Source organism: Hibiscus syriacus, unplaced genomic scaffold (genome assembly GCF_006381635.1).
Source record: "Hibiscus syriacus cultivar Baekdansim isolate YM2019G1 unplaced genomic scaffold, ASM638163v2 tig00111100_pilon, whole genome shotgun sequence".
Classification (NCBI taxonomy): domain Eukaryota; kingdom Viridiplantae; phylum Streptophyta; class Magnoliopsida; order Malvales; family Malvaceae; genus Hibiscus; species Hibiscus syriacus.
Genome location: NW_024062985.1, coordinates 55,831 through 70,244, shown reverse-complemented (window position 1 = coordinate 70,244; position 14,414 = coordinate 55,831). Strand labels below are relative to the sequence as shown.

At 34.9% G+C, this 14,414-nt stretch overlaps 2 protein-coding genes, 1 non-coding gene and 1 pseudogene across 3 annotated transcripts; all 4 read right to left on the bottom strand.

The window, feature by feature from the left end:
- Positions 1-457: 457 nt before the first annotated feature.
- LOC120153519 (protein cornichon homolog 4-like) lies at positions 458-1,180 on the bottom strand. The gene is made up of 4 exons (XM_039165457.1): positions 1,063-1,180; positions 798-982; positions 663-701; positions 458-470 (listed from the first exon to the last, which is right to left on the bottom strand). The coding sequence occupies exons 1-4, from the start codon at positions 1,132-1,134 to the stop codon at positions 458-460; spliced, it is 309 nt and encodes a 102-aa protein (XP_039021388.1). The 5' UTR covers positions 1,135-1,180.
- A 1,876-nt stretch (positions 1,181-3,056) lies between these two features.
- On the bottom strand, positions 3,057-3,128 carry TRNAE-UUC. The gene has a single exon. It is a non-coding gene; the product is annotated as a tRNA-Glu (tRNA).
- An 868-nt stretch (positions 3,129-3,996) lies between these two features.
- On the bottom strand, positions 3,997-7,430 carry LOC120153503 (annotated as a pseudogene).
- Positions 7,431-8,470: 1,040 nt separating this feature from the next.
- Positions 8,471-13,838, bottom strand: LOC120153518 (protein transport Sec1a-like). Its single transcript, XM_039165456.1, is given in 21 exon segments — positions 8,471-8,524; positions 8,601-8,690; positions 8,779-8,869; positions 8,992-9,188; positions 9,304-9,386; positions 9,473-9,593; positions 9,706-9,801; positions 9,914-10,039; positions 10,450-10,543; positions 11,086-11,153; positions 11,233-11,331; positions 11,424-11,507; positions 11,598-11,629; positions 11,632-11,782; positions 12,003-12,131; positions 12,522-12,554; positions 12,649-12,745; positions 12,863-12,913; positions 13,069-13,147; positions 13,244-13,384; positions 13,705-13,838. Coding segments are annotated over 21 exon segments (1,986 nt in total). The 5' UTR covers positions 13,775-13,838.
- Positions 13,839-14,414: the final 576 nt, after the last annotated feature.

The following is a 14,414-nucleotide window of genomic DNA, read 5'->3' as shown; positions in this document are numbered from 1 at the left end:
TAAAGCATGTGCGTTATCAATTGGTAAATAAATTTATGAACAAAATTACCTTGTAATCATCTTTGACCATTCAAAACAGGTTTTTAAACATTAATTTATAGGACAAACTACATGTTTAGTATTTAAATTATTATTTTTGTTCCATTTTGATCTAATTTTTTTTTCAAATTCATACCTAACGTAGTTTAGGTTTTAACTTGGTATTTGTTGTTAAAAAATTAATAGAACTATTGACATGATTTATTATTTATTTTTATTTTCAATGATTATATAACATTATCTTATGGTGACACGTCGACGTCACCGTTAAGTTTTTAATGACAATATGCCAAATTGAAACCTAAACTAAACGTTAGGTATGATTTTAAAAACCTAAATTTAGGAATAAAAATGAAATAAAATTAATAATATATATACTAAATATGTAATTTATCTAATTTATATGTAAATAAAAATCTTATAGATCGTACCTGAAAACAAGGTGGAATATTCACCAAACTCTCTTTAACAATCATCAATTCCAACCGTACGAAGCAACCTGAATCAGATGTGAGAGGGAATCGATTGACAATGGCCCAAAATACAATTTATGCATAAATAATTAAATAAATATAAAGTGTCGATGAAACGACAAAAATGAATTTAAGATAATTAAATTTAACAAGTCGTTGACATCAACCAAATGCTTTTTCGTTCTATACCTGTTCGTTCATTTTCAAATTCATATCAGATTATACAAACACGCGAACAGGATAATTTGAAAGGATTAGTGACTATATATATATATATGAACTTACAATTTGATATTATAGCGTAAATATGGGAGAGACATGAAGCACAAAAAAACTTGTCCCGTCCATAAGCAGACGACACAGAAGACGGCTTGCACTACAAATTCCGGCACGGCAGCCTTGTTTATCCGTGACGCCGAATCATAATATGGATCAGTGTAATCGAATTCCAAATCCGCCAAACACATCAACTGCAACAAAAATTTTAAAATAATTGCAATTTTGGTTTAAAAACATACGATCTACATTGGATACAAAAAAAGAATCTGACCTGATAACCTATAATAGCAAGAAGAGCTATGAGGACGAAGAAGGTGGTGAGACCTACGACCAAATTCGCCATCGCCTTCTTCCTTCTTCTTCTCTCGCTCGTAAATCTCAACCTCTGTTGCCTATTTTTTTCCTTAAAAAAAATTTAAAAAGAAAGATATATAATTTTATTAGTTAAAACAAACGGCAACTTCATTACCGCCAAACGGGGCTGTTGGTGGTGTCAATGCCATAGGAGGGATTGAGAACGTTGGAGCAAGTTTTTAACTGCTTCTTTTCCTTCGCTTAAAATTTATTAAAATATAATACAAAAACAATATTTTTTTTATAGTTTTATTACACTTAAATACCTTTTCAAGCTAACAAATAAATCTTTAAAAGGATTTAATTGATATTAATAAATCGAAAATTGAAACAAATTTTTTGTTCTAAAATTATTTTGAGTATCCTAAAAATATAAAGGTCTATTATTGGTTTTATTTTTTTTAGTGTTCTAACTTTTACTATAATTAATTTTGGGGATTGGGATTATGAGGCATACGTTATCACAGCAAGTCGTAAACCTTTCATGGTTGCTGGTGTTGTAGCAGTTCTAATTGATGCAAATGCCTAACAATCAACTTTTGATATTCCACTCAATAATCTTATCGTAAATCAATTGCATCAGGGAGTTAGAGGCAGGGCGGATACACGGTTTTCCTCAGGGGTGAACCTATAAAATTTTAGTAGAGATGAACTTATAACAGTTTTGGAGGGCGAAAACAAATTATCAATGAAAAATACCAAAAAAATATCTAAAATACAGGGGTGACTATCCCCACCCGCCTCCCTTGGGTCCATAGAGGTCATGGTCGTAGTCTGTTATAATATCAGTTATGTGGAAAAATAGGTTTTACACGATTTGTCACTCGTCCTTGTTTTCAAATTCATGGGGTCCTGCGATGTGTCATCGAATAATTCTTATATTATGTGATGCTTTTACTCGAAACAACTGGTTGTATTTGGTAAAAGATAAATCATAAGTTGTTCATACACAGTTTAATACAAAAGTATAGAGCGATTGGGAATAAAAATATCGTACTTTATCAACAATCCTTGGTGATCGACTCTCTTATCTGCATACCTCAGAGCAAAACGGGGTTGTTAAATGGAATAATCGATATGTAATTGAGCTAGCTCTATCCCTTTTAGTTTAAGGCTTCCTTGCCCTTACGTTCCTATGCTGTTATAAGTGAAGTACACTCATCAACAGTCTGCCACCTGCCAACGGAGGCTCTTGGTGGTCTCTCGCCTTATGAGAAGTTGTTCATCCAGGTTGAGTAGGGGTGTTAATATAATCATGTCCCTGGCATAGAAAGATTAAGTGATGGTGGCTCATGACTCAGCTACAACTCGTCAAATAGAATGCTGGTACTACACCAAGAACAAAGGCCCTCCAGTATCAACAACCTATGTGATGAGGACATTCTGGTGGTAAATGATTTGCAGAATAATAGTTCTGGTTCCACTAAAATGGGAAGGATCCGATACTTGTTTCAACTTCCATTTTAGATAAGGGTACAAGTTTTGATCCAAGCTATCATCGTATGTTTAGGGGTGAAGACAGAAACTATTTTAGGGCTCAAAGTTAAATTATAAATTTTTGAATGGCCAAAGTATAATTTTAATGTGTTATGCCATCCTGGCCTGGGGATTTCAAGCTGATGTGAAGGCTTTACAAAAGCAACAGGAAGATAGCTAGGAACTTGTTTCGATTTCAACTTTCAAAAGATGATGGAAATTTGTTTTGCAACAAGAATGTTGGCTCAACTAAAAACACAGATTAACCAGGCATCGACACTACAAGCAACTGAGCTGCCCTGCCATTTCTCAACTGCTTTCCAATTTAAAAAAGGAGAAGAAAAAGAGAGTTGTAAATGCTGAATGAGCAAAGCAAGTACTCTAAAACGTTTCTGCGGAACCCCATCTTTTCTGTTCTAATGTTTAAAAGAAACATTCCATTGCCGGGAATTGAACCCGGGTCTCCTGGGTGAAAGCCAGATATCCTAACCACTGGACGACAATGGATTGTTGTTGAAATGTCACATTTAACTTATTTTTTTCAATTATTTTTCAACAATTTTAAAATGTTTGGCATTATATTCCTGGGACATATATATTCGATTTCAACCCTGAAACTTTGTTTAATATGCTTCAGTAAGATTATTTGAAGAGCCTACTGATTTAAATTGTTTTTTCATTATTAGTCAGACTTAAACCTCAAGACCTTAAGCATAAAGGATCGATTTTACGGGATTGTGGCACCAATTCTGTTAGAACTACACTCTTATATTAACTATAATTTTAACTGTATATATATAAAAGATATTCAATTATAAACAAATTATTGTATTTTTTTAGTAATTTAAGTAATTTCATGTTCTCCAAATAAAATTTGTCGAAATTTTTAGGTTTAATGTTTTATATAATTTTTTTAAGATGCGTATTTTTGGTTTTGAGATTAATTTATTTAGTTAATTTCATTAAATATTTTTAAATTATATGGTGATGAGATACATATACCTAAATGCTTTTTTTATATAGTTAATAAGTCATCATGTATACGTACATCTTCACCTTGAAAAAAAAAAAGTGAGGTCAAATAACTCATAAACACAGGAGAATTGCCAGTCGTGTGAGTTGTGAAGAAAAGGCCAATACCATTCAGGAAAAAGTTAAAAGAGCTACATAGCCACCACATCTCTTTTAAAACTTTCAAGTAAGCAAAATTACAGTAATATGAAAACCCTATTCAACCACACATGAAAAGATTCCTCCGTATCTGGCTCCAAACAACTCGACCACTCCATAAGAGCTAAGTATGAATTCTCTATTGATGTTAAAGATTGTTTGAGCAGATTAAAACTGCATCCACAACTATGCCCGGACTCTCCGCGAAATTCTACGCAAAATGAGTTGCTCATGAAGAATTTACGGGTGGTGCTAACCACAATTTCACTTTCTTGTCAACACTTGCTGTAGCCAGAACCACCACTCGTTCATTTCCTATGTAAACAATGTTCATTGTAAGAAAAGCAGCTGGAGATAGATATCACATAAACTCACACAAACGGAAAATTCTAGTTACCTAGCGGTATAGGCTTAGGTGACCACGTAATCCATGTAATATCACCTGCAGCATAAAATGAAGCTTAATGCCCGAATCACAAATAGTATCCTGTAACTAATGTCAATCGACCATACAAGAAAGAAGTGCCCCGACTCGGGTGATGGTCATTATAGAGCATCAGGACTAAGAAAAACATTAGCACTAAAGTTAGGTATGACATCCTTCTATAGATTCATATGTGAGGATATGGTATGGATACAACAAAATAAATGTTTTGGTGCTTGGAATGTACCATCATGGGCCTTTTTCAGCTGTATCCAAGACCTTTCCTGTTTCGATGCACAGCCACTGTAATGTTGAACCATGAGTTGTTGCCAGTATCTTGCCATCAGGAGATAAGCTGAGACGGTCATAGTGCAAAGCAGAACCACTTGAATCATGAAGTGGTATTTGAAACACCTTCAAAGTTTTCGGATCCTCATCAAGATGGTATCGAACTTCACAAATCAATTAGAACAGTCAGCAGGCACAAAATAGTAACTATTAATACAAGAAACTGAAATAGCTACCAAACCGGGTAAGCTTTGGCACAAAAAAATGTAAATTAGCACACCATTTAGGGTTTTTATATTAGTCATGTCTTTCAAATGTATGAAGATGATTTATTCCACCTCCAACCCCGTCCCCATTTCTTTTGAAGGTGGAAAAGAAACCATCATAAAGTTGATTTTTTTCTTCATCAAGAATGGAAAATGGTATGTAAATAAAAGAGGGAGAAAGACTAAGGGGTGCAGACAGACCATTGATGTTCCAAATTCTTATCGAACCATCCTTGGATGCCGTGATAATTTGCTCCGAGTTTGGAGAAAAGCATAACCAAGTTACCGCACTCTGGAAATATATAGGAAAAAGAAACACAAAAATTGGAAAGTTTAGGAACAAACAAGAAAATTTCAATGCAAATCATAGAGCTATTAGCCTGTTTCTTTATTTCTGATATGCCATGCAAAAGAACATACTAGATGCATTAGCGGTTAGCCAACAGAAGTCCAAACGAATTAAAAATCATTCTCCTATTTGGATCAAAATAATTTAAATCAAGAGCAACAATTTCCATCAGTATTAAGTACCATAAACAGAAGTGAAAAGACTTTGTAAATCGTAAAGTGAATCCTCTGGCCAGTGTTCTCCTATATAAATTATCATAAAATTTCCGAAAACCTCTATAACAGAGAAAATGCAATTTGTGGCATGATGGAAAATATGTAATTGAACCAAATGAAAGCACTATTGAGAGAAATCACATACCTTGTGTCCTTTAAGCTGCATAGCTTTTACAACCTCCTTGACTGCACCATCCTTCGAATACACAATCTCCCACACCTGGTAAAGCAAATACTAATACTTAGCAGTAGCACACTAATAAAACTGAAAGACAAAATGCAGAACTATCATTGCTTTACTGCACCATGTAACATGATACATTGCATCTTCAACATAAATGTCAAATATGAACCAAAATATTCATAAAAATTATAGAAGGGGAAGCCTCACTTCAGTTCTATAATGCAGGCACATCCATGCCCTGGCTTCTAAATAGTGTGAATTCAAAGAAAATGGAATGGTCATTTAAACAAAATAGGGCTCAATATCCAATACATTCCAATAAATAAATGTGCAATTGGATTCTGTAATGCATTCTGTGATTTGTTAATCTTATCATGTCGACCATGGACAATCAAAAATTCATAATTCAAACTTTCAGCAAAATATTGGTGATAAGTAACTTAAAATATTAAGATGTAACTTCAGAATTTACACATGTTGATCATAGTATTGATACTTTGGTACGCATACTAGGGAATTCAGAGATCTCTACCTTCACATCTGCTGTAAAGGCTGCAGCAGCAAGAAAACGGCCATTTGGTGATATAGTAGCCATGTTATTTTTTAATTGATTAGTGTCGACATGCCCTAAAACTTTCCCGGTTCTTCCATGCCAAAGTATGATATCAGTACCTGAGAAGCAACAAAGAGTTATTATATTAGATCTGAATTAGATATTGTACTGTTTTGGTAAAATATAAATGTATATTGTGTGATCTGGATAATGTCCAACCTTCTGCACAAGAGGCGATAATGGTACTCCCATCTCCAGTTCCATAACTTGCAGTAGCACCAGTTAAGGTCAGGATTTCCTGTTTGTCATGGATTTTGTGGTGTTCCCACTTAATTTGTGGAAGAGGAAGTTTTGTCTGCTGCTTGGGATCATTAGTTGTTTTCGGTCTTTCTTCTTGATACATATACAAGGAACAACCACTCATAGCCTGAGAAGCAACAACTATAGAATATGCATCGTCAGAAAAGGCAACAGCTAGCGGATGACCTCCAGCAGGCAGATTAATTCTTAAAAACCTGCACAACAGTAGCACAAGATGAGATTAAAAGTCAATCCTCCCAAGGTCATAACTATTAGAAAAAAGACTTCATGTTCGTACTTGAAACTTTTACTTGAAGCATCCTCCAGCTTATATACCCTGACCACTCCATCAGCACAAGCTTTGCAGAAACACGGAAGCAGAATTAAGAATGCAACATTCATGAATATGAATATACAAGTATTTTTTTAAAAGAAAACACCTATAGTTCTTAGTTACCTGTTGCCAAATTATGACCATCAGGGGAGAAGCATAACCCTGCGACCGAATCCGCATGACCTTTAAGAGTATTCAAATCCAATGGATGATGACGCTTGTTTGAATCCTAAATAGCGTAATAAGAACATAAGTATTTTAGAGTCACTTCCTATCGTATGTATATAGAATAAACCCTAGCAATATCAGATTATCACACACACAAAAAATTCCCATATTCTGGACAAAGCAAAGAAAAAGTCAAATGGCTTGGGTAAGTAATTCTTTTTGTTTACTTTTTCGTTTACATTTGCATAAAAATTAAGGAAGTAAAATTAAGAAATGAAACTTCAAATTGTGTTTTTAATCACTTTATAATTTCATCAACAATCAACAGAAGTGAAAAATTATTACCTTGTCAGAGGCGTGAGAATGAGATTTAGGGTGAGACTTTTTAGAGATAGATTGAGGCGGCTTTGATTGCTTTTTGGGCTCTGAATGAAGCTCCGGTTTTGCAATGGTTTGGACTTCGGATCTTTGTTTGAGAAGATAATTTCTAAAGAAAATGAAAGCGATCAGAGCTCCAAGAACAACCGAAAGAACCGCAACCACAACAACAGGTTCCATTAGCGACTAGCGAGGGAAGAAATAACAGCAATTTTCCTTCTTTTCTTTTCGATACCAGAGATAGCAATTACAGATGGACGAAGAAGCTTTGAGGCGAAGTGGAAGTGTCGGAGTTGAGATTTCAACTTTATTCTACCCTTTCTCCGCGTGGAAATATCGATATCTATGTACACGTGTCGTGCACTGTGCACAACTGAATTTCTTTTTGAGAAAAACTATTTTTTAATGCAAAACTTCAAAAATAATTAAAACGAAGTAAAATAGGAAAAAATAAATTTATAATTTTAATCAATTTGTTTCAATAAAAGATCAGTCAGTGTATAGACCTTTATATTAAAAAAAACACTAACATTACATTAAAAATCCTTTAAAAAATGTCAATAAGAGTTGACACGAGTGATTAGAATTCAATAATTTGAGCTAATTTTAAATCCTATTAACTATTGCTCTTGGTGATTAATCTGTAAATTCCTATGTAAATCTCAATTGAATCTTAGGTATGCCCTAACCTTGTATTGGAGGAGCCACCTATGTCCTAAACTTTTTGTGTAAAAAAAAGTCCTTTAAAAAGAAATATAAATAATAAAATATTTTTTACAATAATTTTATGAATAAATGAAATCATATACGAACCTATAAAGCATCCACGCATTAAAGCTAATTTAAGGCGTGGCTGATGCCTGCGAATAATTGGTGAGTTGAATTAAACCATCTAAATGTTTCAGGAGGAAAACAATGGCAAAATGGAAATGATAGATAAAGTTTTGGCTATATATTATAGTCCTGGGGCATCCAAATGTCCCCAATCAAAACTCTGCCAGCAAAATTGCCTTTTAACGATGAAGATGAACAACAACAAGACTCGATGACTGTACATAGGCATTGTATCCAATCGGTTAAAGATGCACTGCTTTTAGCTACACACAGTAAGGTAAAACTGCTCAATCGAAACTGACAGAGTTATCAGCTCCACAAGGAGGGTAGTATTCTTCAACCGGCTGGCAATGGCCAAAAAGCAATCGAGCCGGGATTCAATCTCATCAATTCTGGGGTTTCGCCTTGTTGATATCTTTTTCTGACAGTTGCTTCAGTTTCTGCAACGTTAAGATAATAAATTCGTTAAAAGCAACAATCATATGTATAGATTCATTAAAAGTTCGTTTTTTTTACCGTTATATATTGTGGAGGATCATCGAAACTAGTGGAACCTAAGATAACTTCCCTCCTCAGCTTTGCTGTTAGCTTGTGACATGCTCTTAGCTGCCGGTAGCAAGAGAAACGTTTAGGTGAGATTCAAAACTTGATGCAAAGCCAGTAATAATAAGAGAAAGCAAGCCGCAATTTTTACCTCGGATCGAGTTGCCCCTCCAATGATGAACACGAAAATCCGTTGTCCCATCCTCTTGAAATCAGGGACTACATTCTTCAAAACCGAATCACTACAAAAAGGTGCCAAAGAGAATTAGGTGTTTGAGATTACGACCAACACAATCATTGGAGGGGATTGCATATTCTATAGCAAGTTAACATAAAAGGATGAGGTTTATAGATGTAAGGCTACCTTGAATATCCATCATCGGAACAGTTACCTCTTGCCCAAGTTGGTGTTCGTCTCGATCTCATAGAATGAGCAGGCCTTCTTCCATTAGGTGTAGGAGCCGCTCTGTGGGATTTGTCAGCCTTTGGTGGTGGTGGTTCATTTATACATGAATATTCATCCTTTGGTAACTGACCTTTGCTGAGGTTTTCAATAAGCTCCTACCATGTTTAAACTGTCAGCTAAGACCATGTCGTTATAATTATATCAATGAAGTAATAAGTTACCTAGAGGTTTGCCAAGAACAAATATGCGGAAAGACATTATTAAACAAACCTCTACAAAAGGAAAAAATCGAAACAGTTGCCAAGTTTCTTCTTCCTCCCCTGTTCTGTCTTTTCTTGCTGCATTTTTTGCCTGGCACCAAAAGAATGTGGATTGATTCATGGGCTGAATGCTGGATCCTACTCTAATTTCCTCTGTTATCTAAAAGCTTATCGGTTTACCTTTTGGCCACCATCAAACTTCAGCGAGAAACCAGAGCTTTGCTTTTTACTTTTTGGTGGTCCTCCGAGATATTTCATATTGTTCACCACTTGCATGTCTTCTGTTGTTAATTTAGCCAACTGATGAATAAATAGAAAAAAAAAGCCAAGAACAGTTCATTTTTTAATAACTAGAAGCATAAGCCCATGGTTTCTCCATAATATAACCAACTAAATGGACTGCAGCAGTTACCTGCATTAGCTTTGTAGCTTTATCGCCCTCGAATTTCTCTGGATACACAACAGCATAAATCATCAGCAAACGCAATTTATTATCGGTAGATGCGTCCTGTATTGGATTAAAATATTGAATGTGGTGAGATATTAAGAGAGAAAAAAAAAAAAGTAAAGATCGATCATACAATATAAAATGTTATATGATCATCAATCCATGGCATTACCTGCATTGTCCTCAGAAGGTTGATGACCTCCTTGGATCCAGCATCTCCAAAAACAAGATCCTGTTCTAGTTGCCCGAGATCACGAAGCCCCATATCCCTAATACACTCGTTGAGTATTCCGGCAATCTGTAATTGAAATGATAAGTCAACACAATCTGCAAAAGTATCATATTTGTATCTGCACCATGCATTTCAAGAACTGCAACCACCTTAAAACTGTATTTAATTGCCTATTATCGTTACTCAAATACTTTGAATGTATATCAAGCTAAGGTCTTTTCTTGAGGTTAAAACCATGCATGAGTGAAGATCTGAGACAGGTTTTATTTTCAAATGTGTGAAGAACACAGCTCAATAAGGCTAGAGCACGAACCCTGAAGAAAATAGTGGTCGTATCTTTTATTTGTCCTTAAAGTAAGAGTTTTAGTGGCTAAAACTCAGTCATATTGGTTTCTCTTATTTAGGTCATAAATTTCAGAATGGATACATACATCCCAGACGCAAATATATAATAGTGCATTCAATAAGAAGCCAACCTCAACATGCAGAGTGAGCTTTTCGACTGTTTCATTATATTGTGGCAAAGCTTGCACAATTTTCTGCAAGTCTCGTGTAGACATTTCACCATCTCTGCAATGAACTTAACTTCAACAGAAGAATCTATGGTATAGTTGCATCCCTATACAACTTAAATTTACCAGTAGAGAGATATAAGATGCAATGTAAAGTAAAAGCAATTGTCACCTTTAACCATATGCATGTTTGTAAACCCGAGTTACTAGGGTTTCAGCGTGAGACTTGGGTATAATGTGTCTGACACAGGTATATTTTTTCTTATCTTTTTCATGTATTTAGAGGGTGCTTGATTTTCATATCTCCATATCCATGTCTAAATTTAGGTCGGACAAGATACATCAAGAAAAATGAAGAATAAGAAAACAAAATGATAAACTGCGCTGCATTACACAGAAGTACTTTGTGTCAGGCCATATCACTGAACAAATCCTATTTATGAAGTTTACAAGAGATGTTACTGTCACATAAAAACAAACTTCCTGCCTATTTCCAAGCTTAAGATTAAGAGTAAAAATTTTCATAAGTTTACATGCTATAACTATGTCAGATACATGATTTCTTATAATTTCTCAAAGTTCAGCAGTGAAGCCACTAACCTCTGAATATTTGCAGCTTTGTTCTTTGATTTAAAGGTGGTCATCTTCTCGTGCAAGCGCTCACTAGCCTAACATGATAATTGAGGAAAAGAGCGTTATAGTTATGTTCTTTCCAGATAAAAGAGAATACAAGTGCATGAGACATACATCTGCTATGTGTGCATGACGAAGCTCAAGCCAAACTGGATCATGATCTTCAAGAAGGACCTCTTTTTTCTCAGGTGGGCCACCATGTTTGCCAGGAAGCTAAGGAAACATGGGTTATACAATCAAATTTCGAAACAGAAAAAGGAGGGCAGATAGAAAATCTGAAAATGCAATTTAACGAGACGACTTACCTCTACGACATATTTGTTTCCATCCATTTCAAGTAAATCATGACACATGGCATCATATGTCCATTCATGTATCACTGGAGCAATCTGAGAAATGCAAAGTGGCATATCATTCAACAAAATCAACCTCACATGGCTCAGAAATAGAAAGTGATGCCAAGAATAAGTATTCTTAACCTGATCAACAGATCTATCCAAGATAAGCAATCACATGTTTCGGTCTGAGGGAAGTTAGGAATAGATTTGTAATTTGAAATACATTGCCAAATAGAATCGGCAAGCTTTGAAGGAATTAAACTGCGGGTTGCTTCTGGAGATCCATCTCGTTCCCTGGGAGCACGATATCGAACATATGGAAGCTCCTGAAAAATCCAAACCGAGTTATTAGTTTAATAGTAAGCATATTTATTTCCAGGAAAGTGTTGCTTTCACAAGAAAAATCGCCATAAAATGTGCTTACAAGGCATATAAAGCATAAATTGTTAAAGCTAACAGCACATGCATTCATTAGTGAGTCAGATCATACTTTCACTTTTAATTTAAGTACCATAGTTGCTTACTAATTTCTTATACCATTCTCACCTTCAACGAGGCAAAAACTGTGGCAATTCGAGTTGCCATTACGTTCAACAAAATTTCGAAATTCTTAGACTTCTCTGCATCTTCACTAAAAAGTTCTACCAAGGCTGAATCATGATCAGTGATGAACGCCTGCATTAAAAAGTCTTGGTGGATAAATGTACTTTTCTAATAATTAACCCGACCTTAACTCAATCTAAGACCATAATCCAAACTACTGAGTACTGGAGCTCATTGGCAATTTATATGATCATCACTCTCCTAGACCATTGTTCCCTGTTGCACGCAAAAACATTTGTGATTCCAGTCCTAGAACACAATGGTTATACCTTCGGTAATCAATCATCTGGTGCATTTGAACTATAACTTCAATGGTATCATTTATGGCACATAAGCCATAAAAATTAGCGTTGAATGGTACGTTTTGTGTCCTTCAAATACCCATCATAGATTATTAAGATTCTGCTATAATAGATATAAAGGCATAGAAACATGCAAGTGTAATAAATTCCGTTGCCTTACCTGACTATCTACAGGAAAGTACTCCAAATTCATCTGCATATTATCAAACAAGAAATTAGATGATAAATCAAAAAAGAATAATCTCAGTAAAAAATGTTGAAAGAACTAATATTAAAAGAAATTAGACCTCTCTTAATGCACCTATACGAGGTAACACGCTTGTGTCGGCTTTGATGTGATTAATTAATTCCTTTTGAACAGGTGAACTGAAGAATATAAATGCCCTGGATGAAAAAGGGGATGGAGACCAGAGAAAATTATCAGACAATTTCATTCCAAACTGAAAGAACTAAACCACTAATCAAATAGAACAAAGTTTCTGGGAAAAATCATTCACGTACTTCTTGTATAAAGGCTCCCTTCCAGACATATCAGATAAGAACATGATAATACTGCATGCTACCAAAAGATGGTGTTAAAAATAGGTTCTGAGTTTTGAAATATTGTTACAGCTTTTGCAACCGAGCCGAGAAGAGGTCAAAAGCGAATATCAACATGTTATTAAAAGTAAAACGAAATTCAGTAGGAAAAGATAAAGAAGATTTACTTTTCTCTTGTTGGCTGCATGAAATATATAGCATCCAAGGTAGGCAATGGCTGTCTTCTCCTGAAAATGTCTTCCACCACTGAAATGTAGAAAAATCTATTGTAAGTTCCAAATTGGAAAAAAATAGAATTAAATTTTGCTTCATTATTGTCGTAAATGTTTGAAAAAGACTTACGGGAAACTCCTTGATCTGTGATATCTGCCATTTTACATGAATGAGACATCACTTTGACGGTCACTTTATCCATTATGAGTACCTTCCAAGTCGATTTTCCACCATCAGATGATGAAGCTCCAAGCATTTCGTATAATAGCCCTGCGAAAATACGAATATCGGTCATCAAAATGATAAGCCAAAGTCCTTCAGATACCGATGCTTGAATAGTAAGAGATCACATTTATATGCTAGTGTTAACCTCTGTTATCAGAAACCGCTATCCTCGTAATAATTCTTCGTATTAGTAATAGTAGATACAATAGTAATCAATGAGCATTAGTTCAGATACGGAGAATGCAAATTGATCTCTAAACTTCTAAGTTGAGGTTTCAAAATCTTGAGATTCCAGGGAAACAAACAGAAAATAATTGGGAGACAAAAAAAAAGGAAAACAATTAGTTCAAATGGAGAGGACATACGATCGCGGCTGAACTGACGAAAGACCTTGTATTCCTTTCTACCACCATGCTCGGAATCCGAAAACGACATCACAGATTATGAAATCCGTAGATTTTTTTCAAGCAAAACAAGATGATTTCCAGATCTAAAAAAGAACATAGAATTAAAAGAATCGAAGAGTCGAAGGGGAAAAATAGAAAGAAAATAACGATAAAGAAAAACTGGAGAGAAAATGGAAAGAAAAATATTGCAATTGTACGAGTGAAAGATGGCGCAGTGTGAGAATGGCCGTTAATTTACTGGATTGTCCGTCAGTTTTGGCAATGTTTAAATCTGGGCAGTACATACCATTTTTTGTTGTTGAAAATTAAGTCCATACCATTAGATAAGCGAAAATTCAGACGAAGAATTAACGACGCTCAATCGGATTGTACGATCGATGATATATTCATGACATTTATTTGTTTCTCATTAAGAAATAAACATACGAACAAGTTCATTCTTCAGTAAAACAAGAATCTAACAGAAAACACATTGATTTTCCTGTTATTAAACCAGAGATAAAGATCTTCATGAACTTCACTACGATATACATAATCATATTGTTCATGACCTTACTAGAGAAACCCTTTATACTTGCAGCACTTAATAACTCTATCATACATATCTTCCACCCCATAGTTGAATCTGAAACCCAAATCCACGAGTTTCTTTGATGAGAAACAAGGCA